This window comes from Recurvomyces mirabilis, assembly GCF_035927965.1.
Source record: "Recurvomyces mirabilis strain CCFEE 5264 chromosome Unknown scaffold_30, whole genome shotgun sequence".
NCBI classification, from domain to species: domain Eukaryota; kingdom Fungi; phylum Ascomycota; class Dothideomycetes; order Mycosphaerellales; family Teratosphaeriaceae; genus Recurvomyces; species Recurvomyces mirabilis.
In genome coordinates, this window is record NW_027041964.1 from 1 (window position 1) to 23,149 (window position 23,149).

General features: G+C 49.3%; 10 protein-coding genes across 10 annotated transcripts; 6 read left to right on the plus strand and 4 right to left on the minus strand.

The window, feature by feature from the left end:
- Window positions 1-4,085: 4,085 nt before the first annotated feature.
- On the plus strand, window positions 4,086-4,601 carry LTS14_009197 (uncharacterized protein; the record flags this gene model as incomplete). Its single annotated transcript, XM_064841880.1, has 2 exons — window positions 4,086-4,293; window positions 4,360-4,601. The coding sequence occupies 2 exons, from the start codon at window positions 4,086-4,088 to the stop codon at window positions 4,599-4,601; spliced, it is 450 nt and encodes a 149-aa protein (XP_064690390.1).
- A 572-nt stretch (window positions 4,602-5,173) lies between these two features.
- LTS14_009198 (uncharacterized protein) lies at window positions 5,174-7,250 on the minus strand (the record flags this gene model as incomplete). The annotated part of the gene is made up of 6 exons (XM_064841881.1): window positions 5,174-5,825; window positions 5,882-5,954; window positions 6,007-6,733; window positions 6,785-6,930; window positions 6,983-7,063; window positions 7,118-7,250. 6 exons carry the CDS (start codon window positions 7,248-7,250, stop codon window positions 5,174-5,176), a joined length of 1,812 nt encoding a protein of 603 aa, XP_064690391.1.
- Window positions 7,251-7,628: 378 nt separating this feature from the next.
- On the plus strand, window positions 7,629-9,458 carry LTS14_009199 (uncharacterized protein; the record flags this gene model as incomplete). The annotated part of the gene is made up of 3 exons (XM_064841882.1): window positions 7,629-8,237; window positions 8,300-8,574; window positions 8,615-9,458. 3 exons carry the CDS (start codon window positions 7,629-7,631, stop codon window positions 9,456-9,458), a joined length of 1,728 nt encoding a protein of 575 aa, XP_064690392.1.
- Window positions 9,459-9,765: 307 nt separating this feature from the next.
- LTS14_009200 (uncharacterized protein) lies at window positions 9,766-10,390 on the minus strand (the record flags this gene model as incomplete). Its single annotated transcript, XM_064841883.1, has 2 exons — window positions 9,766-9,865; window positions 9,927-10,390. 2 exons carry the CDS (start codon window positions 10,388-10,390, stop codon window positions 9,766-9,768), a joined length of 564 nt encoding a protein of 187 aa, XP_064690393.1.
- A 231-nt stretch (window positions 10,391-10,621) lies between these two features.
- On the plus strand, window positions 10,622-11,997 carry LTS14_009201 (uncharacterized protein; the record flags this gene model as incomplete). Its single annotated transcript, XM_064841884.1, has 3 exons — window positions 10,622-10,872; window positions 10,920-11,374; window positions 11,432-11,997. The coding sequence occupies 3 exons, from the start codon at window positions 10,622-10,624 to the stop codon at window positions 11,995-11,997; spliced, it is 1,272 nt and encodes a 423-aa protein (XP_064690394.1).
- An 830-nt stretch (window positions 11,998-12,827) lies between these two features.
- On the plus strand, window positions 12,828-14,422 carry LTS14_009202 (uncharacterized protein; the record flags this gene model as incomplete). The annotated part of the gene is made up of 4 exons (XM_064841885.1): window positions 12,828-13,176; window positions 13,240-13,812; window positions 13,864-14,055; window positions 14,109-14,422. The coding sequence occupies 4 exons, from the start codon at window positions 12,828-12,830 to the stop codon at window positions 14,420-14,422; spliced, it is 1,428 nt and encodes a 475-aa protein (XP_064690395.1).
- Window positions 14,423-15,602: 1,180 nt separating this feature from the next.
- Window positions 15,603-16,773, minus strand: LTS14_009203 (uncharacterized protein; the record flags this gene model as incomplete). The annotated part of the gene is made up of 4 exons (XM_064841886.1): window positions 15,603-15,860; window positions 15,917-15,985; window positions 16,036-16,467; window positions 16,531-16,773. The coding sequence occupies 4 exons, from the start codon at window positions 16,771-16,773 to the stop codon at window positions 15,603-15,605; spliced, it is 1,002 nt and encodes a 333-aa protein (XP_064690396.1).
- Window positions 16,774-17,614: 841 nt separating this feature from the next.
- LTS14_009204 (uncharacterized protein) lies at window positions 17,615-19,299 on the plus strand (the record flags this gene model as incomplete). The annotated part of the gene is made up of 4 exons (XM_064841887.1): window positions 17,615-18,181; window positions 18,233-18,319; window positions 18,385-18,470; window positions 18,528-19,299. 4 exons carry the CDS (start codon window positions 17,615-17,617, stop codon window positions 19,297-19,299), a joined length of 1,512 nt encoding a protein of 503 aa, XP_064690397.1.
- Window positions 19,300-19,753: 454 nt separating this feature from the next.
- hob1 (BAR adaptor protein Hob1) lies at window positions 19,754-21,192 on the plus strand (the record flags this gene model as incomplete). Its single annotated transcript, XM_064841888.1, has 3 exons — window positions 19,754-19,789; window positions 19,855-21,103; window positions 21,167-21,192. 3 exons carry the CDS (start codon window positions 19,754-19,756, stop codon window positions 21,190-21,192), a joined length of 1,311 nt encoding a protein of 436 aa, XP_064690398.1.
- A 1,033-nt stretch (window positions 21,193-22,225) lies between these two features.
- LTS14_009206 (uncharacterized protein) lies at window positions 22,226-22,741 on the minus strand (the record flags this gene model as incomplete). Its single annotated transcript, XM_064841889.1, has 2 exons — window positions 22,226-22,362; window positions 22,420-22,741. The coding sequence occupies 2 exons, from the start codon at window positions 22,739-22,741 to the stop codon at window positions 22,226-22,228; spliced, it is 459 nt and encodes a 152-aa protein (XP_064690399.1).
- Window positions 22,742-23,149: the final 408 nt, after the last annotated feature.

Here is a 23,149-nt window from a genome sequence, read left to right on the forward strand (position 1 = left end):
CTAGATAGATAAGAACCTATCTAGGGGATAGATTAAGAAATCCTAATCGCCTACCGCTTTACCCTTAATATTTGTTCCGAAGAAAGGAGGAAAACTACGTATAGTTATCGACTACAGACGACTAAATTTAATAACGATTAAGAACCGATATCCGCTACTAAATATCGAAGAAATAAAGAACCGACTTATAGGTTCTATATAGTATTCGAAGATCGACCTATAGGACGCCTTTTACGTAGTACGTATAGCACCCGGAGAAGAATAGAAGACAGCCTTTAGAACGCGCTTCGGACTATATTAATTCTAAGTTATACTAATAGGCTTAACAAATACGCTAGCAATATGCTAAGAAGTTATTAACGACGCTCTACGCGACGTCCTCGATATTATAGTAATCGCCTATATAGACGACGTGCTTATCTTTATAAATAGCTCTCGAGAACTACACGCTAGGTACGTCGGCGAAGTACTCGAACGCCTTAGCAATTTAGGCTTTAAGACTATACCCGAGAAGTATAAGTTCTTCTATAAAGAGGTCGACTTCTTAGGCTTTATCGTTAGAGTTAACGGCATTCGTATAGATCTAGAAAAGATTAAGTTAATTATAGAGTAGCCTACCCTAACGATAGTCCGAGATATTTAAGTATTCCTCGGACTAGCTAACTATAACCGGAAGTTTATTAAGGATTACTTAAGGATAGCTACCCCCTTAACTAACTTAACGAAAAAGGACATCTAATAGAACTAGACGACGATATAGGAGCAAGCTTTCTAGAAGCTAAAGGAAGTTAGTATATCCGTACTAACGCTCGCTATATTCGATCTAGAACGAGATATTATTATCGAAACCGATGCCTCCGACTTTGCTATTAGTACTTACCTTATATAGGAGTATAATAGAAATCGATACCTAATCGCGTACTTCTTAAGGAAGATAACGCTAGCGGAATAAAACTACGAGATCTATAATAAGGAACTACTTACGATCGTCGTAGTATTACGATACTAGAGAATATACTATAAAGGAGCTATAGGACTAACTATCTACTTAGATTATAAGAATCTATAATTCTTTATAACTACTAAAGATCTTTTAAGATAATAATATTAATAGTTAGAGCTACTTAAATAATATAAGTTTAATATTATTTATAATCTAGGAAAAGATAATAGGCGCGCCGATACGCTAAGTAGACGAAGCGACTATATAGAAGGCAACGAGCCTAAACTAAAGTAGGTACTAAAGGTTAATAAGGACGGAAGCCTTAGTATAAAGACTTAAGAGTTTAACTTAACTCTTCGGGTTCTACGGGACGACGACGAAGAATTCCTAGTCGAATATAGCAAATATAAAGTACCGCTACTTAAGGAAAACGACTATATTCGAGATTACTACGACGGAGAAGACTATAGTTACCTAGGTATTACTCGAACTATAGAACACATCCGACGAAACTTCGCCTTCCCGGATATAAGATAAAAGGTCTTAGAATATATTAAGAAGTATATTAATTATAATAAAAACAAGTCTTCGCGCTACGCGAAGTACGGCAACTTATAATTCTAGGAACTACCCGAAAAACTATAGAAAGAAGTTATAATAGACTTTATAACCGATCTTCCTAAGTTACCTAACCTAGTAATAGGAGTATACTACGACGGTATCCTAGTTATAGTCGATAGGCTAACTAAGTATATATACTTTATTCCCTATAGTAAGACGATTACGGCCCCGTAGTTAGGCTACCTTATACTCGATCGCCTTATACGCTACTACGGGATACTAAAGGTTTTTATTACCGATAGAGATACTAAGTTTATATCGAACTACTAGAAAATACTTGTCGCCGCAATTGGACTTAAATATAAGCTATCTATAGTATTCTATCCGGAAATAGACGGTTAAACCGAGAGAATAAACTAAAATCTCGAGCTATACCTTAGGTACTATATAAACCTAGCCTAACATAACTAGGTAGAAAAGCTACTAATAGCGTAGGTTGTACTTAATAATAATACCTCCGAGACTACTAGCGAGTCGCTATTCTACGCTAATTATAGTAAGGATCCGAACCTATTTATAGAACCGCGCGAAGGACTAGTATCCGAGGAAGCCTTAGTTAAGGCCTCCGAACTTAAGGACGTCTACGGCAAATTATAACAAAATATCTCTAAATCTTAGCGAGCTCTTATAAGAATAAGATTTAAAGCCTTAAAAACGGCGCCTTAGCTAAAGACGGGGGATAAGGTATATCTCCTAACGAAGAACCTAAAAACTAAGAGAGGAATAAAGAAACTAGATTATATAAAGGTCGGACTATTTCTAATCGCTAAGAAAAAAGGCGAACTTAACTACCGACTCGAACTACCTAAGGATACTAAAGTATACCCTATATTCTACGTCTCCCTCCTCGAACTAGCGTACCCGGATACCGCGCTTTAAATAATATTCTACTACGAGTCCTAAGAAAACTAAGAATAGGAAGTAGAAGAAATCCTAGAAAGAAAAGGTTAGAAATACCTAGTTAAATAGAAGGGATACCTAAACGAAGATAATATATAGGAACCTAAGACTTACCTTAAGAATTACTAGACCCTCCTACGGCAATATTACCGAAACTACCCTTAGGACTAAAGATAGATTCTCTACTAGGAAGAATCTAAAAAGTATCGTTATAGATTATAGATATCTCGGCCTACGACGCTACGAGAAGCTAGAAAATACCGTCTAACTCCTCTAGCGTTCTCTCTAGAACTAATAGATAATCGGAAGATATAGCTAAAGTACTAGGACCTTCGGAAGGTAGTAATTGTAGTTCCTTAAACTCCTTACTAATAGCCTTCTTCTCCCGCTCCTCCGTAACCTAAAGCTATTTCCTTAACCGATATATACGTATTATCGCCTCGGTTACGCTCTCTTTAGCCTCGTCGAGCTAACGCTTTAGTTTACGACGCTAAGTACGCAACCGTTCCTATTCGGTCTACGTAACGGTAACGTTATATCCTTACGCACCTTTTCGTATATACTCTAAACACGACCTATACTAAATATCTACTATATAGCGAGGACGCTCCTTATCCTTCGCGACTTTCGCGTTCTAATAGCAAGTATATAGAGAAGGTATCTCGCGACCTTCCTCTTCGATTCGTAGAGCTTATCGTTCGCGGCGTTCTTTTCGAGTTAGTAGCTCTCTACTTATAGTATTAGAAAAAGAGGAAGATAACTTATATTATAAGCTCGGGACGAAGCTTAGGTATAAGAGAGGGATAGTATTACGAATATATAATATAGGGTATAGAGAGAGAGAATAAGGACTAGTTATTTTAGCCTTAAAGGGAAGCGCTAAGAGCGCACCCGCGAATTACGTAACTAGCTAACTTTACTAAACCTTAGATAGATACGTAACTAGCTATCCGACTAGACGAGTAGTCTAGCGGACTAATAGCTAGTTAGAATACGAATCTCCTATATATATAGATAAGCCCTTTCCTATATAGATAGTTCGTATTTAACCTAAGTTACTAACCCGCCGAAAGGTTAAACCTTAGAGTAGTTACTTACCCGACCTATCGCTTAGAACTTACTCGTCTAACGAGCTCTAACCCCCTTGTACCGTAGGTATATAACACTAGCTAAGGCGCGTTTATTTACGCGATTACGATAACGGAATATCGGTAAATTAAGAAGAGTTGTTTATACTAACCTTACGCTTATTTCTATTATACGTAGGAGCTACAATAAGATAGTCTTAAGGTAGTTATAATAGAAGCAATTATTAAAGGAGTATAAAGAAGCGCGAAACTAATAGGCAAATACGGGATAGTAGAGTAGTTCCGCTATATTCTTAGTATAGATCTAGGAGGGCTACGAGATATACTAGCTTTATTAGGAAATACGCTAGCCGAATTAGGAAGGAGCTTTATATAAACTATAAAGTAAGACTACCCTTAACTATATTAACTAGTTAGCTAAAGGTTAAGGAGGGTTACTAGTTAACTAGTTAAGGTTTAAAGAGCGGTATAGTTAACTAGTTAAGGTATTAGGGTAGCTTAACTAGTTAACTATAAATATAGTTGGTTAACTAATGCGACCATTGCTTGCCACGCGGGACGCTGGTACTAATCTGCTCGTGAATGATCTACTTTGCCTCGATCGAGCAATCAGAACTATCACGTACGCAGCAGGCAACTACACTGGCGGAACAGCAGCTTACGAGCCTATCCGAGAGTCATTTGCAGAGGTGAATCGCACCAACAGAATCGCCTACTACGATGCTATGAACATAAAGCCCCGTGAGTGAATCTATCTTGTATGCTGATGTTCACCCGCCTGTGGCTGACATTATTGATGCCCACCAGAGAGTATTGCAGATAGCAATCGCATTTTCGCCGTCGTGAGCAACCCGATCGCTCCCGATATCACGGAGGCTGTCAATGGCCTGCTTGGCAAGAAAGCTTTGATCGATGCTGCTGGTCTTTCGAAAGAGACGGCCGACGGTCTGAATCTGATTTCGTACGACCATGACACTTTGAGCCTCGTGGCTGTGGCGCCCAAGCTGAACGTGGCCACCATTCCTGCCGCCTCGGTGGTGTGCCTTTAGCTCCGATCACGATGTAAGTATTGTGCAGGAACACACACATTACGGACGAGCCTTTGCGAGATCGGCTACATGTTCGGGATAGGGGATGAAGCTCGAACTCACACCAGCGTCTGGGGTCGGCCTTTTCAGCAACAACAAGCGGATATAAAATATTTTCGAAAATATCCACTCAACACATACGGCCATAGGTTGCAGAGAACAGAGGATCCCGTCCGCTCTCCTGTACTTAAGCTGCAAACCGGTAGAGTAGTAGTCAGGTCGGTGACGACTGGCGAATGCCTACTGCTGTATGTTTTGTTCCTTTTGTCAACCTCTACTTGTCCGATAGAAGAAATGCGTGGCGGAAGCATCCGACGTCCTCACAATTTCGTGATGATAAAAACACCCACTGCATTCTCGTTGTTATCGTAAAGTGGGACTCTTGGTTGAGGTAATCTTTGGTCAAGAACTGCTTGTCCTCTGCACAAGCCTGAGAACCTCGTATGACAAGGGAAGTCGACATCTTCGTGAGCAAGTAGAAGCTTTCCGGTGAGCACTCGAGAGCTTGAGATTGGCGCTTGAAGTCACAACTGTCATAGCGAAAGTACTTTGCGGACCGCAGCCATCAAATCATCTTCACTACCAGCCTTCCACGACTGACACCTCCATGCAACGAACCGATCTGGTCTAACCAACACGCAACCTGACTCACCCACACCACGCAGCTGCTCCCAGCGTATATACCTATCTTCCCACTCCTGTCGGAACCCGATCTGATATGCCACAATTGGTATCTGTAAGTTGTGCTGAACCTTTTGTACGGCAGATTTCCAACCATCTCCACCGATACCAGTGAACAGGGCAAATCTGCCGTGCCCGGCCAGGTCAATGATGGAAATCGCGTTCGAAGGTACGCTTTTGCTTAGCCATACATGCGGTAGGCGAGCGCCTGGAAATGTGGTAGGATGATAGTATTCCAGCGGATCAGTGTCAAAGCTCGGGCATTGGTCGTCTGATGCTGTGAGAACGGCACTCGATTGGTAGCGCTGATTCATCTCGATGCCGAGACCCTGCTCCTCACGGTGGATTAGTCGCAAGGCTTCTTGAAGAGCAGCGCGGCGTTGTTGACCAGGTTCAGAGTCCTCTGAGAGCTGGTTGAAAGCTGCCACTCGGGCTTCTGGGGTCTCCTCCATGTTGCCAAGTATCTGCCAGATCCTGCCGTGGTTGCGCAGTGATGCATTTGCCCTGTTGCAATCTCGTCGTCAGCAAAACATCCCACTCGATAGAGTTTCGGCTCTCACTGTGTGACAACATCGAGCCCGACAGGTTGTCGTTCATCGTTGTAAGTGTGTAGTAACTCGGGTCCGGCATATCCTGAACGCTCGACATTAGCAGGCGCGGCACTTTCCAGAGATGGCACACTTACCCTTCTCCACGTAAGCGACCTTCCATGCCAGATTGTATGCATCTTGGATGGACGTGTTGGAACCGAGACCATGGTTTGGTGGGTGTCTATGCACTGCATCGCCTAGACAAAAGATGTTTCCGTCAGAGTAGACATCAGCCGCAGTCTCGTTGATGACCCAAGTACTGATGCCTTTGATCTGGACATCTACAGAATCATCACCGATGAATTCTCGTATCCTCGGGACGTATTCCTCCGCGGAGCGGACTTCACGCTTCGCACCTGGAGCCGGAAAGATGATACAAAGCCATTCGTGCCACGGCTTGACCATACGAATGCAGCCGATCCAAGCAAAGTCGGGATGTACTTTGTCCATGGTCAGTAGCCAATGGAGATTGCCCATACGATTCTCCATCAAGTGATTCATGTCGGCTTCTATCAGAACGTTGATGGCAAAGCCTTGGCTCGGCTTCTTAATCATCGGCAGGTCAAGCTGTCTGACAACCTGACTACGGGCGCCATCCGCACCAAAGAGATACTTGCAGCGCACGTAGTACTCGTGTTTGCTGATCTGGTCTCGCAGCTTTACCCTGATCGGACTATGCTTGCCTTCTCGCTCAAACTTGATGAAAGAGGTGTCGAAACGAGCCTGAAAACCGTTGAGCGTAGCGTATCGTGTCAATACTGGCTCAAGTAATGTCTGCGGAAGATCCAGGGGCTCTGATGGAGATGCTAGGACATAGTCACCCTACTCTTTCAGCGTCAGTCGAGGTTATGATAGACCGGTCTCACCACTTACCTTCCGTGCTGGATCGTTACCCCAAGAGTAGATGCGTGCATACTCTTCGCCGGCGAAGCTGTTTGACCAGCGTGTGTGCATCATGCTGTCTGCTCCCGTGCCTATAGCATAGCATTCCCGATCGAGTCCAATGTCTCTTAGACAATCTATGACGATCAGCATACTACAACTTCGAGATGAGGTATCATATGAGAGTACCAAGCGTCGCCATGTTGGTGATGTGAGCTCGTGGCGTGTCCGCATTCCCACGATCTTGGCTGACCAACAAGCCCGTCAAGCCTGAAATCGGGTCAGTAAGTCCTTCATCGCTGCGCCAGCAATCATACTGGATACCATTCTGGGCTAAGAAACATGCCAGAGATCCACCAGCTGGACCTGTGCCGATGATGAGGCAATCAAAGTATGCTTCCCCGTCGGAGGTTCTGCTGTGGCTAGACATGCCCGACCCGTTCGATTGAGCTACCATTATGTTGTTGATCTCTGCGAGAGACAGTACACTGACAAGAAAGAGATGCCATCTTTCCGCTCCTACGATGAGATCTGGTATTGCTATAGATGGCCGTTGCCGCGAAGGGGACGATGTCTGGACCGTGTGGCGTCCTTCGTCCGGGACCCCAGGCGGAGGTGCTGTGCTGAGCTTGGCATGGGGTACCGAAAATCTCTGGACCTACCCCATCTTCGCATTAAGCACTCACTCATGGTGCAGTAGTAGCATGGCAGAGATGTGACTGGTTCAAGAAAATTAGCGCACAACTGTGAATCATGGCATGCCGTTACAAAAAAAACCAGCGGCGCCGCTTCCCAGCAGTTGCGATCGCCAATCACCCGAGCGCGGACAGACATGATGCTCCCACTCATTGGCAATCTGCAGACGACCGACACCATATCGTTCGCCTACGTCTACGAAGGAAATGTGACCATTCCTCCCCGCGAAGGACGCGGTATTGTGCGCTGCAATGTCTACCGCCCCAAGGATGAAGGTGGGATCAAATGGCCTGTGTTGGTGACATACGGTCCGTACGGCAAAAATATCCACTACTCCGTCTTTCATGCTTCCTCCTTTGCTGAAGTTCCGGAGGAGCATCACTCTCCACATTCTGCTTGGGAGACTCCTGACCCAGGCTACTGGACAAATCAGGGCTATGCTCTGGTTCGCGCGGATGGAGTAGGCCTTGGCCAGTCCCCTGGAGTACTCAATACTATGTCTCGAGACACCAGCCTGGCGTTCTCGGATTTCATAGAATGGGCTGCAGAGCAGACATGGTCTTCCGGGAAAGTCGGACTGCTGGGAATCAGCTATTATGCTGGCAGCCGGTGGCGCGTAGCTGCGCGCAAACCGAAAGGTCTAGCATGCATAATACCCTGGGAAGGCATGAGCGACTACTACCGAGATCGTTGTCGCCATGGCGGTATTCTGTCGAACACTTTTATAGACTTCTGGTGGAACCGGCAGGTCAGTCATTCGGGGCGCTAATCCAGGACTCCACTGACCATACGGAGGTAGTTGTGAATCAGTATGGTAGACCTGGTCGCGCAACACGAGGCTGGGGACCTGATACTATCGAGGGCAAGCTTTCTGAAAAACTTTTACTGGCCAACTGCCACGACCAGAACGTGGAGAACGCTCAGAACCACTTCCTGGATGACAACTACTATGCTTCACGAGACTATAATTTGGCCGACATTGACGTACCACTTCTTTCTGTCGGCAATTGGGGTGGTATCTACTGCACCTTTGAGGTAATATCGAAGGCTTCATCAATTCCAGCTCCCGCCAGAAGTACCTGCGGGTGATCACAGGACGCCATGATCTACCATGTTATTCTCCAGAGAACGTAGCGTTGCAGAAAGCTTCTTGGACGCCTTCCTGAAAGACGTGGATCCTGAGGGATGGGCGAACGGCCAACCAGGCAAGGTGGGCCACAGAGTTCGTGTTGGTGATGTGCGTTACAATGATACTTCAGCCGAGGATGCGTATCCGATGCGTCTCCATGAAGACTGGCCCGTACCCGGCACTCAGTACGTCAAGTACTATCTCACGGCCAACCGAGAGCTGCTCGAATCTGTTGGCAGCAACTCACATGAGAGCACTAGCATAAAGTACGATGCTCTCGGTTCCCTCAAGTCGCCGGAGTATGTACAGTTCACGAGCCAGCCTTTCATCTCAAAACGAGAATTTACCGGCCACGTTGTTGCGCATCTTAACGTGTCCTTGGAGGCTCGTACAACGGTTGACGGTCCAAGCGACATTGATCTTTTCGTCACACTTCGACATTTAGATCCACGGGGCAGGAAGATCCTATACACAGGTACTGTAGGAGATCCAGTACCCATAACAAAGGGCTGGCTACGCTGTAGCCTGCGAGCAGTGAAGACCACCAGCCCGAAACATACCTTCTGGCATCCCCACGGCGACTACTGCTCTGGCGATTATGCACCTCTGTTAGCAGGCAAAGTTTACGAGGTGGATGTGGATATATGGTCAACGAACGTGCTGATGCAGCCCGGTGACAGACTTATCTTGGAAGTTTCTTCTGGCGATACTCAAGGCGCTGGCCTGTTCGAACACAACTCCACAGTCGATCGCGATGAGATTACGTTTGCTGGTATCAACCACATTCACTTTGGTCCTTCGACAGAGAACTGGTTGCTGATGCCGCTGATTCCCGCATGACTTGCGTCTACGATTTCGGCGACAAAATGCACTCCACAACTACATAGCTCAATGGAATGAACACCGGATAGGGTGTCGTCACGCATGTTACAGCAGGACAACAAGTGATGTTCATTAGAGGCTGTGAAGAGTGATAATTACGATATCGGTATGCAGACACTACGACCTAGCAAGGAATCAGATACCCAATTTCAGGATCGTCCTAGTCTTGCAGTGACGAGCCAGACGAATGCAAGACCAGCGTATAAGAGAACCACCGAGCCGTTGCTCATGTTTCTCGAGAATCTGTTTGCTCTATCGTGAAATGCTAGTTCCTTGAAGGACCGATGCCTCCATAGTCATTTCTGAGCGCCACACCCCCAATTTCCAGACCCTCCGCATCCTGAAGGACGAAGACCATCCTCGACCTGAGATCCACTGTAAGCATGTTTGCAGGTCTACAAGAACTTGGAGACAAGGGCTGCTTACCATCCAGTCTGATGCTCTGGAGTTTTCCAGGCATGCATAGTTCCTCTCTGGATCGAGATATCCCCTCGTTTCATCAACCTAGTCTCGCCAGAACCAAGCACAAGCTCCACTTCGCCCGCAACAACGATGCCATAATCCAAGCTCAAAGACCGGTGCATGGCTGTGATTGATCCAGGCGCAAAGTTGCACACCCGAAGTACCGTTCCGCCAGGAATAACGATAGGAAGCTGCGGACCTGTATATGCTTTATCGTACTGGGTCAAATCCGAGTCCTGCTGCATCTGTACTGGATAGTCAAAGCTGGCGTATGCAAGGAAGAAGTCCATGTCATGATTAATGTCTTCATAGACAGCAGCGGAGTCTGTCGTGCTGAAGACGGAATTCCCATGCTCGTCATGGGCTGTAATGTATCGTTGCTGTGTTGGCAGGCCAGTCACGTTGGGCGAAGGGCGAGTATTCGGCATTGCGAAACAGTCCTATCGGTTGCTACTTTCCTCGCCTCCTTGCGAATCCCCTGCAGCAGGTTGCAATGAATTACAGCAGAAGTGAAGAAGAAAAGACATGTGGATGATACAATCAAGTAATGGAATGCTTGGGTTGGTGTGACCATCACCCTCTTGCTTCGGCACCCTCGTGCCCCTCCAGACCCGATGGGGTTACTATGCGAATTGAAAGACATTCGTGACCACCACACCATGCGCAGACCGTCTTCTGGGACCCGTACGCATGACAGCGGTAACTGGCCGGACGCTGCCGCGACCCACCCCATACCCCACGGCATCCACCCGGGGTCTCCATCAGGCTCGAGGAAGGTCTTTCGGGATGAACAAGGCTACTACAAACCTACAGCTGGGACAGCTGCGCGGGACAAAATTAGAGAGGTCCTCAAGAACTTGATCTGGCACTTCGTGGCAAAGAACTGTTGGACGAGATCCCTCACTACGCTGTACGACTGCAACGAGATCGTCATACTATTCTGGTAAACATGTGCAGCAAGCACGAAACAAGGGTACGACTGGCAGCGCCATCATATGTGATCTATGAGCACGCAGATTTGGCCGGTTTTCGGAAATTTGCTGTTGACTTCGGACTTGAGGAAGCCGGCTCTTCTCCAGACAAGAGCACGATCTACTATCGTGGCTACGGAGCTGATCCATTCGTCTATGTTGCACGGCAAGCACCTGACAACCAACCAAAAAGTTTCGTTGGAGCAGGGTTCCTCGCGCTGAGCTCAGATGACTTCGAAAGGGCGTTGCATAAAGATGGGGCAGAAGTTGTGGATGCTTTGAATTTTCCTGGTGGAGGACGCTGTGTACGCTTTCGTGACCCGAACGGCAATGTTCTCGAAGTCATCTCAAACCAAACTCGCCGAGATATCCCAGAATGTGGTCTGTCGAATCTGGTTGGGCGGCCCGCTATGAATGGAGCCCTTGACAAGCAAAGGCAAGGTACGCAGCCGATCGTTGTTTGGACGAATAAGTAGCGTCAAAAACTAACGCCCGCAGGTGAATTTACAAGAATGCAGCCTGGGCCAGCGAAGGTACACAAGCTTGGCCACTTCGGGTACAACACGAATAACTACGAGGCGACATTAGCCTGGTACCAAGACAACTTCAACTTCACGCCAACAGATATTCTTTATGCACCAGGCAAACAAGACCTCGAGGTGGCTATATTCATGCGAGTGGACAACGGCAAGACATACGTAGATCACCACTGTCTTCTGTTAGCTCGAGTTGAGAAAGAGACTCAGGTTCATCACTCCTCATTCGAAGTCGAAGACATTGATACTCAATTCATGGGACATCAGTGGCTGGAGGATAAAGGTCATGAGCTGGTTTGGGGTATTGGGCGGCATGTACACGGCTCACAGGTTTTCGACTACTGGTATGACTCAAGTCGTTTCGTAGTCGAGCACTACGCAGATGGGGATGTAGTCAACGAAGAAGCGCAGACCCTCAGAGCTGAGGCTGGGAATATGGCTGTTTGGGGGCCACCCGTCCCGGAAATCTGGCATGCGAAGAAGCAAGAACACGAGGTCGCTAGCAGAGTCGCTGCTGTCAGTGGCTAGTGGATAGCACAAGCATCTATTTCATCCAGTCTCAGTTGTGGGAACTTACCCGTTGCGCAATCCTGTAAGCGCATTGCCGGGTAAGGTGCCGTACTCATGTCGTACCACCACAGTGCTGCACAATAATGGGGGTCCAGGTGGTATTGAAGCAGAGGATACTTACGATCTTCTTGGTCCCGGAGCGCACTCGCTCTCGACCTCGTGTCCTGGCTGCGAATCTGACCCCAGCCGACCCCAGATGTGCCCCCGCATAGATATGTTTTGAGTTTGGAGCCAAGTCTCGAGGTAGCAGCTACATCGTCTGGATCAGAAAATGTGATAACATGAAGCCGTGTTACAACAGCCGGGAACACCATGGACGTCAGTCGGTACCCCAGGTGCACTGGATGACTCAGTCTGGACGACGATACAAGATCTCACTGCCCATCAGTGTCAGGTGGGAACCATAAGAGCTTACCATCTACTCGACCTGCTGTATGCTTCACTTTCCTCCCGATTTCCAACGTGAGTGCATCGTAGAGCGTTGCCAGACATGTATCTTTACAGCGTGTCAGCCGCCGCGGTGGCAGCGACATGTATCTGCATGTACCTCATCATGACAGTCGGGCGTCGAGATCGGAGGATGCCAGAGGGTACGTGCAATGACCATGACGAATGAACCATCTCATAGTTGTTGTGATAGGGCCACCGACCCTCCCGATCATTGGCAATCTGCACCAGATGCCAAAAGTCAAGCCGTATCTCCAGTGAGTTGAAAGCACACCATGCATTTTGGAGCCATTCTTTAACAGGAGCCAAGATTCACCAAGTGGGCCAGAACGTACGGCGGCATGTACACTCTCAAACTTGGATCCGGGAGCGTCGTTGTGCTCACGAACCGGAGACTTGTCAAACAGTTGCTAGACAAGAAGTCGGCAACCTCAAGCCACCGACCGGTATCTCTCGTCCAGCAAGAAATGATCACCGAGGGCTCGCATATGCTTTGGATGAATAATACTCCGAAGTGGCGATTAATGAGAAAACTGGTTCACCAGGACTTGACTGAAGTCATTTGCGACAGAGAGCATAGCAGAATCCATCAAGCCGAGAGCATCCAGCTCCTGAATGACATGCTCGAATTCCCGGACGAATGGATGCGCCACCTGAAGAGGTTCAGCAACAGTATCATTATGAGTATCGGTATGCGTGTTCAGGCTTGGCTATCAGGTCGATAGAGCTTTTCGCTAACCAACATCTATACAGTATACGGGATCAGATCGCCATCAAACAACGCCCCATGGACAAAAGAGCTCAACGGTGTTCTTGATCTCTGGGCGAAGATCAACGAGTTTGGCGCTACTCCACCAATCGACATCTTCCCATTCTTGAAGTGGATACCACAGAGATACCTAGGCAACTGGGTGACCAGGACCAAGATAGTCCATGACAAGCTACATGAGCTCTACGACAAGCTATTACGATCTGTCGAGGCACGACGAGAAGCCACGGGCCCAATGCACTGCATCGCCGACCGTGTCCTTGACCAGAACGGAGACCAAGCACTTTCTCGTCACAACGTAATGTTCCTTGCGGGTGTGGCTCTCAAGGGAGGCTCAGACACCACAGCATCGACGCTGGCATCCTTCGTCCAGGCTATGATAGCTTTCCCGGAGGTACAGCGTAAAGCACATGCCGAGCTTGATGCTGTGATCGGGCCTTCACGAATACCAGACTGGAACGACTATGCAACTCTGCCGTACGTTGCAGCCTTGGTCAAAGAGACGATGAGGTGGCGACCGACAGCTCCGCTGGGTGTGCCACATGCCCTCTCCGAAGGTCCGATCTTTGCTTTTCACAATATCATAATTGCCTGCTGACAGCCCGTAGATGAGTGGGTAGACGGCAAATTCCTTCCAAAGGGAACAGTGGTGTTTGTCAATGTTTGGGGACTGCACCACGACGAGCACAAGTTTCCAGACTCGGATACATTCGATCCAGGCCGCTATACAGGACGTATTGGCTCGTCGGCCGAATACGCAAATTCAGCGGATTATGAAAATCGAGATCATTACGGCTTTGGTGAGCGCGTCCTTGTCGATGCCCCCAAGATGGGTACTAATCTTGGCTTCCAGGAAATGGTCGTCGGCTATGCCCGGGAATACATCTCGCGGATCGTAATGTCTGGCACGTCATCTGCAAAATGCTATGGGCGTTCGAGATCAAGCCCAAATTCGATGCGCAAACCAGCTCGGCCATCACAATCGATACCAGTGTGGAGACTGGATATAGGGAGGGCCTCACCATGTGTCCTTACGACTTCCAATGCGACATTCAGGTACGCGATCAGGCGCGTGCCAAGCTTATCGCCAGCAGCTTGGCGGAAGCGAAAGCAGATGTCTTCCCGAAGTATGAGCGTACCGAATTCTTCATGCCGACGAAAGCATGAGCCGCCAAGTCTCCACTTCTGCGATGCAGTGTCAGGATAGTCGATAGCCTCTGTCAAATGTTCAGCTCACGATCCTTCTACGTTCTTCGAAGTGCCGCAAACCATCGTTTTGTAGACAGGAATACTCAAGAGGAGCTGTTCATAGCTGATAGGCGATGTCATACAGCTTGGATGCCGCCGTCTGGGACTGTGCGTATCAACATAGATCATTTCGCAAGAACAGCAGGTTGATCGTCTCATGCTATGCCCTTGTACTCTCTTTCAAGAGTGCTACAGAATCTGTGGTCATGCTTTTCAACGACTATTACCGACTGACTAGACGACCGTCCTACGATATGCTCCGCAGTGCCCTGATCAGATTCTTCGCAACATGCATCTTGTGTAGGAGCAGTAGACGCTCTGCTCTGATGATAGGCGCTCGCAGTTCTGTCTCGGTCACTGCCTTCTCGCCCACCACACCAATGCACCAAAGAATGATGGCAGCGAAGTACACAGCATATGGTACGTGCGGACTCTCGTAAGTCTCTGGTGTCGGGATACCCTGCGATGAAGACGTCTCTTTTCCGAGTGTATTGCCAGGGCTCCAGTGCATAACACTCATCTCGATCACCGCCATCAGTCTTCTAGCGTGCCATTCCGCATTCTTGCAGTCCCGGTCATGTGCCCATCGGTGTACTTCACGAGCCACCATGCTTCTTTTCTGGTCGCGAGTATGCGAGTCTGACGGTGAGTGCGCAAAGGTCTGCAGAGTCTTAACGTTGGCATGTAAGATGATATTCATCATATGGTACACCGCCAGGTGAGACGATTGGACAGTGTCGGGTTGCGCGTGGAGCCAGTGATCACATGCCATTTCAGCGAAGCTAGGATGGCCCATTTCCCTTGTACTCAAAAGCATATCTTCGCCAGCGTCAGCATTATGCTGGGCATACATGATTCTCCATACGTGCGGCGCAAAAGAGCACAGTATTGCCAGGCCAGGCGGATCAGAGGATAGATCTTTGATGGGAGGATGCATTCGCCACAGATGCTGCGCTCTGGAAAGCAGTACTGAAAGCTCTCTCTTCGGCGTTGAGCTCGCGAGCAGAGACTCAATTCCCCACCATGGCAGTAGTGGTGGACGTAGCATTATAGTCACTCGGTAGGAGTCCAGGATATATAGTGCTCCAACAAGACTGAACTAGATGTTAGCCCGTGGTTCTGTCAGACTCAACTCTACCCACCAAGCAACCTGACTGTCCCATGCCACAAAGTTGTCACCTTCTTCTAGAGAGCTAGCAAACTCTTCGACCGCCTGTGACGAGCTAGGGTTAGCCAGCGATGGTAGAGTGGCTCGGATGGGACACTTTACATGAGACATGTCTGCATAAAACGCCTCGTAGAACTCGTAGCTGCGTTTGTCCCCACTGCATATCCCGTAGATGCCGAGAAGTATCATCTACACCGACCGTGAGCACGACTACCCAGTAGTTCTGATCTGAGGAGTGTATTCACCGTCTTCACAGAGACCAGCCTGCTCTCGACCGTGTCGCTACCTGGGTCTACTAAGTTTCTTGCGGTATACTGTCGAATTTTCAGCCGTCATCAATATTATCGTATTCGACCTGACGTACGGCAGCCAGAACAAGCCTTCGAGCGTCGTTGCACATTGATCGTGCTACCTCGCCGCTTCCAGGTACCGAGCAGAAGAGACCGCCAACAGCGGCCATAGCTAGCACATACATTACTGGGCGCTCGTGTTCAGAGCTGTGCTTGCGGTCGAATAAAGGGAACGAGTGTGGTATGTGCTTCATGAATAGACGCAGAAATACCTCCTTGACCTCTTTCTTGTAGTGATCAGGGTCAGGCATGCCAGAGTACCACATCTTGCGGATCCGATTGCGAGATGGAGAGCTCGAGCGAGACGTCGCGCTGAACCAATCTTGCATCTTGCTTGACAGCGATCGTGTCGAATGTGCCATGTCTTGGTAATCGGTAGTTGAGGGTACATCCAGTAGCAGAAACTCACTGAGGGTGTCACTGCCGTCAAACCAGAATTGGGTATCCTGTGGATAGCATCCTATCGTCAGCGCTAATCAAGTGTGGCGGATCTATGCTCGGCGGCTTACCGTTGCTGCCATCGACCAGAAGCCGGTCCCCTCCATCGTTTCAGTAAAGTCGAATAAGTCAAGCTCATTGCTGGTGTCTCCCACAGCGGTGGGTGCAAAGAAAGACTCGTCATTGGGATCAAAATTGCTTTCAAGCGTGGACTCTGGAACAGTTCCAGCTTCACCATTATATCTCGTGTGATGGCCAAAGGTGGCGGACAATGACTGACCGGCGAGCAGACTTGTTGTAGAGACGCTGTCCATCCAGGACGACTCAGGCCGGACATCGGAAGCCGGAGAGGGCAAGGCTAATGACGCCGACTGAAGTGACGGTGACGATGCCGAAATCGTGTACTGGCATGCAAGATCCGCAGTTTCGCAGCCACGACATGGTCGTTGGCCATCACAGCGAGCTTTGCGTCGACGGCAACCGTTGCAAGCAACGCGGGCACGTTTGCGCCCACGAGGTTCGCCACTTTCAGCATCACCTCTCGTCGTTGAGGCTTCCGGACAAGTCTTCTGATGGTGAGCACAGACATCCGCTCGCTGGAATGAGCGATAGCAGTGACCGCATGCGAAAGGCTTTTCTTTAGTATCTGTACGGCCTTAGACAAAACCAATGAGGCAGATATATCGTGGGCCTCTACTCACGTGTGCGTCGATGCCTCAACAGATGTTCTGTCCGGGCAAAGTAGCGACCACAGAGCTCACACTACACAATTTTTGCCTGGTCAGCCAACAGATCTTGTTTCTGCTTAATTGTCAATATGTAGAAGCTTACACTTTTCTCTGCCTTTGGTATAGACGACTGCATCGCTGCCGCCCAACAGTCCTTTCCGGCGTGCTTCAATTAGGCAAGGTGTTATGGATGGGGTGGTGATGCCTGTCCAGAGGTCATGAACTCTACCTCGGGAGCCACAGACAAAGCAGTTTGTACCCCAGCATCTCCGCACTCACCCGGAACCCCACCTGACGCCAAGTAAGTCCAAATGACAAGTGTTACTCATTACGATCGATCATAGCAACAACAAGATGAATGCTCAGTCCTTGCAACGTTGATGTACGATGGCCGAAGCACTGTTGTCAAACCGAGATGCAGAGCACGATGACTGCAGACCATCAAGTCGAGATCACGGAGAGCGTCACCGACCTCAGCGCAACAGCCTGGCCAGGTGAACGACTCCCAACCAGATACGACGTGGACGAGGCCACCGAGATCCCAGAGTCATCCTTCGTCGATCGCTTCGCCGCAGCGCTACTGCATGCCGAACATGGAGACAACCGCGAAGACGTATCCTGGATCATGGAGGGTTGCGCCAATGAACCATCCCGCCCTGCTGCAACACTTACCTACCCCATGATCTTACTGTTGGATGCACCCACCTTACCAGCAGAAGACGAGGTCGATCGTCTGGCATCGGAGTTTGACAACTCTTGGCGGAATCGTGTCTTCCTAAGATCAATCAAGATTGGTTGGACCCGTACTTCTTCATCGTTACCGTACCTACGATTGGCGCTGGCATGCCTGACAGCGCTGTCCGAGAACAGGAATGATGGAACAGGGTCGGCTTCGTTAGTGGCTGGAAATCTCTTCCACTGTGGAGCGAGCCTGGCAACTGTGATGGTCGAGGTAGATAATAGACTCGCTCGCTCAATTGACACGATTCTTGCAGTACGTGAGTCAAGGTCGCCGCCTGTCATGCCTTAGCTGACAAGCTGGTAGATAACGTTACTCTGCACCTACGGCTGCCTCTCCACATATCCGAGTCAATGGAGGCGAAGCATGGGTCTTCTGTGCAATGTCACAACGGTAAGTCGACCAAGCGGGATGTGTCGTGTGGTTTTAGGATCTTACGACTTACAAGATCTCACCAGATGTCCCGGCGGCTCCATCTCACTGACAATCGTTCGCTCTTATACATGGAGAATGACGACCCACGCAAGGCCCTTCGCTATGACAGGTGAGATGCTTGCGCTTTCCATCGAACATCATAGCCACGTCACTGAATACGAGACAGCTCGCTAATCAGCTACATGCTGCTCGTCGATGTTTTGCAGGCTGTCCACTTCGACTTCATACCGAATTACTCCACTCAGGAGTTGTTCATACAGATGCCAGGCTCTCCCCACACGTTTCACAAAGTGTATAAGTCGCTGCTTGATGGCTTTGCTTTGCCAGCGGACCTCACGTTCCGCGAGGATGCACTTCTTCTCCTTGTAGCACTGCTAGGAGACGTCATTCGTGCGCAGAAGACTGGCTCACTGCCCTCCGCATTCCACGAATCATTAAGCAACCAGAACCCGTACGCTCCGATGACCGTGCACTGGGAGACGAGCCGTCTTGAGGCCACGCTCGAGTCGGCATTGACCGGATGGCGAAGCCACTTCACCCAGACTTCGCACGACGTGTTGGCACTATATCACTTTGCTCGACTCCATTTGATCGTCCCGCAAACGTGTAAGCTTGCTCGCTGGGCAGGCTATCCCGACAGGATGTCCAAGGCTTCCAGCACCACAGGATTGGCAATTTCGACTGAAGCGGCTGATCTTGCGTGGGAAGTACTCGCAGCGTCTGAAGCTTGTCGAACAGGTTCCGAGTCGTACATGTCCATCTGGCTTCCCGTGGTTGTTTTTTATTCTGCTTTGGTGGTAGGAAGGGAGTTCCAGAACAAAGGTCAACCAAAGACGAATCTGTCGAGTGCCAGAATACTGGGTAGCTTCAAAGAGGAGTTGCAACGACTAGACTGGCCATGCTGCGCAGCCATGAACGCCACCATAGTTCGCACATAGTCTGTAGCTACATATCCGTATTTGCCTTATGAAAGCGATGTTCACAGTTTATTATACTTATGCATGTTTGTAAAGTTCGGCAGTGACGTCGTCTTGCGGGTCAATAATTGGACAGGTCTTTCTGTTGTTCTACACTTCGACTGGTATTACGTTCTATACTGATGTTCAGTGCCTAGTCACAGCCCCCTCATTCTTGGTCCTTCTCTGGATCGCACACGCATCTTGGTACATGGCATAAGAGTGAACACACAACATACCAAAGCCAAGGGAGTGACAGAGCTAAGCCACGTTGGCTCGTCATCCCGGCCAGCATTACGAGGCCATAGCGGCGCTTCCACTTGATACATCACATCGACTTTGGAGGCAGCCATATAAACAGTCTCACCTCGAACAAGACTCCTGTCGACATTGATCAGCCTACGACGGGCACATACACCACAGTAAAACAGCAAGCATGAGTTGGAAAGGATTCCAGAAAGCCGCAGTGCGGGTATGTATGGGACATGAGACCGATAAACGTAAGTGCTGTCGGACTGACTCGGATGTGCACTACAGGCGCCACAGTCCGTCAAGCAGCGATTCAACATGGGCGAAATCACGAAAGACGCCATCTACATCGATGCCGAGCGTCGCTTCGAAGAGCTCGAGAAAGAGACCAAGAAACTGCATGATGAGAGTCAGAAGTATTTCCAGTCTATCAACGGCATGCTGGACCACCAGATCGAGTTCTCAAAAGCGATCAAGGAGATATACGAGCCGATCAGTGGACGGGCAAGTGATCCAGATAGTTATGTGATCGATGGCAACCCAGAGGGCATACGAGCTTGTGAAGAGTATGAGGCTATCGTGCAGGAGCTCAAGGCCTCGTTGCAGCCGGAGCTGGAGTTGATCGAGTCTAGGGTGGTCAGGCCGGCGGACGAGCTGTCGGAGGTCATAAAGATATGTCGGAAGACCACTCAGAAGCGAGATCACAAACAATTGGACTACGATCGCCACCGGAGTACTCTGAAGAAACTGCAGGATAAAGGCGACAAGAGCCTGAAGGATGAGAAGGCTTTGTACAAAGCGGAGAACGACGTTGAGATGGCGACGCAAGAATACGAAATCTTCAACAACCTACTAAAAGAAGAATTGCCACAGCTTTTCCGACTAGAAAAGGAGTTCATCCTCCCACTATTCCAAAGCTTCTACTACATGCAACTAAACGTCTTCTACACCCTGCACGAGAGAATGCAAAGTATCGACATTGGTTACTTCAACCTCACGCTCGCCATCGAAGACGCCTTTGAGGAGAAACAAGGCGATGTGAAACAGCAGATCGAAGCGCTAGGTATGACGAAATTCAAGACGACCGGCGGCCCAAAGCGACCAATGAGCAAATACGCCGGACGTCTCGGCATCGAGAACGGTCGCGCGAGTTCCACAAGTTCGGGAGGCACGAGTCCCAGCCAAAGACGCTTGACAGCCGACTCCTACGACTCGCCGCCCCCAGCATACTCGTCCGGCGCTTCGGCTGGTGCTCTCACAGTGGCAGGAGAATCAGACATCAATCGCTCGTCAAGTACAGGCAGCAACTGGACCAGCGCCGCGAAATCCAAAGGAGCGCCCCCGCCTCCCAAACCAAAACCGGGTGCACTGAAAGGTCATGCGACGGAGACAGTGACGGCGTTGTATGATTATGAGGCGCAGGCGGAAGGGGATCTGAGTTTTAGTGCTGGGGATGTCATTGATGTGGTGACGAGGACGCATAACGAGAATGAGTGGTGGGTGGGAAAGATTGGGGTCAGGCAAGGGCAGTTTCCTGGTGAGTGCACTTCTTGTTGTTTTATCTGACGTGATGCTCTGTGAGGCTAATCTAAACTCGTAGGCAACTATGTTCAGCTCGACTCGTAGCGTGGGTTGAGGCCGAGCGAGTAATACTGGAATCTCGACCTCCGGTCATCTCTACCTTTGAATGTAGCATAAATAATGCATAATCAGCCGTCCTCATCACCACTGCTCTAGATTGTCGTAAGCGTCAACAGACTTCGCTGATGTGCTTCTAGACGTTCGAGGACCTCGGATTCGCCTAACACGTGCGACAGAATCAGCCATATACCTGGCTGAAGTCGCAACAGTCGAACGAGGCCGATGTGCTCGACGTAACCGCATGTATGTCGTCCCGGACGACGATCATATCCCGTTCTCAATGTGAGCTGACAGCCACAATATCTCCTGACGGCAATCTTGATGACATCGCAGACTTGACATTGTCCACGAGGTCGTGCCTTCCATTCTCTGTAGATGTAAGGATTGCCATTTTCAAGGTGTTGACACGCGGGGAATGGGACTGAGTTGGCACTTCCAGTCGACATTAGCAGCTCCGGACAGATGCAGATCGTGGGACTTGGTTCTATGGAGCCGAAAGTGATAATGAGTCGCAGCGTGGCTGAGCAGTTGGCAACTCAGCCAGCCGGGCTGCCTCGAAATGACCTCGCTTGTTTTTCCCGCTCTGGCTTACCAAATACTACCCGATATCCCACGACACCAAGGTCAATTGTCGACGATCTCCGAACACTGTTGGGGCAACTCCATGGACCTACAGCACCCATGCAAGCAAATCACACCCGGCTGGGGCATTGCGGCGATATGGCGCATTTCGATGCTCACGCAAAATCAATGGGATGATCTTGTGCAAAACTTCTTGATTGATCATTAGTGTTGGCGTCTATCCTAGCTACATGGCCGTCAGAAGGATTGTATATAAGGGTATATCGATGCTCCCATCCATCCTAGCCCCCGCCCACCACATTCAGGAACGCCATCATATATATATACTATACAAGTATGTATAAGGACGCACAAACATCACACACGGAACCATGGCCCATCCAATTCACAGCCGAGGCAGATTCGTCCCCATATCACCAAGTAACCAATACTTCACTTAGAGCGCTACGGCAAAAAATGCAGCAACAGCGCCAAGGCTGACCAGGCTGACCATACCGACGACTTTCACACTCGACGCAGCACCTGTGTATGTGGATGGCGTGGACGAAGATGCGGTCGAAGATGATCCAGCACCTGTAGGTGTGTTGTTAACAACACTGACACTAGACGTCGACGGCTTGGTTACCGTACCCGTCGCACTTGCGCCACCAACTGCACTGGTCGTCGCATTCCCGTAAGGACCCGCGGGCATCGTGCCATTCTGTGGTGGCATTGGCACGCCGCTTGACTGGGACACTGCGGTAGCGTACGTCGAGATCGGGAATGGGTTGGAGGAATTGTATGTATATCCCTTTGGTGGCGCACCGGTCGGGCATCCAGGCTGGAACATTTGTGTTGATGCGGAAGCTGACGCTGTCATGGTTGCGTTGTTGGGTGATGATGGGTAGCCAGCTTGTGCGTTGACAGCCGCGGCGACGACGATGGCCGTTGTCAAGATGGAGGTGAAGTACATCTTGGCCGTCTGATCTAAGGTTGGTATCTTTGCGATAAGTGGTGTCGATGTTGTCGTTATCGGATGTGTCGAAAGAGCGAATGCGATCGTCGAGTTATAGCGATTGTTCTTCTGTTGTACGAAGTCCAAGAAATGAGATACCCTCTCTCAGTGGCACAGTCAGGTCTATAGCGTGGATATGTGATGAGGGAGATTTGTTAGGCGAGCAGGGGACTGTGAGGAATATATCATAGGCCCTACCTAGCGAATCACCAGCCTTGCGCCTAGCCCAGCATGATGGCAGGGTGCCTGATGAGACCAATGAAGCTATGAGGTTGGCAGGTCCGAGACTTTCGATGAACTCTGCACCAGGCTATCGCTGATTGTTGATGGATGACGCGCACGCTTATCGATGCGTGTCTATCAGGA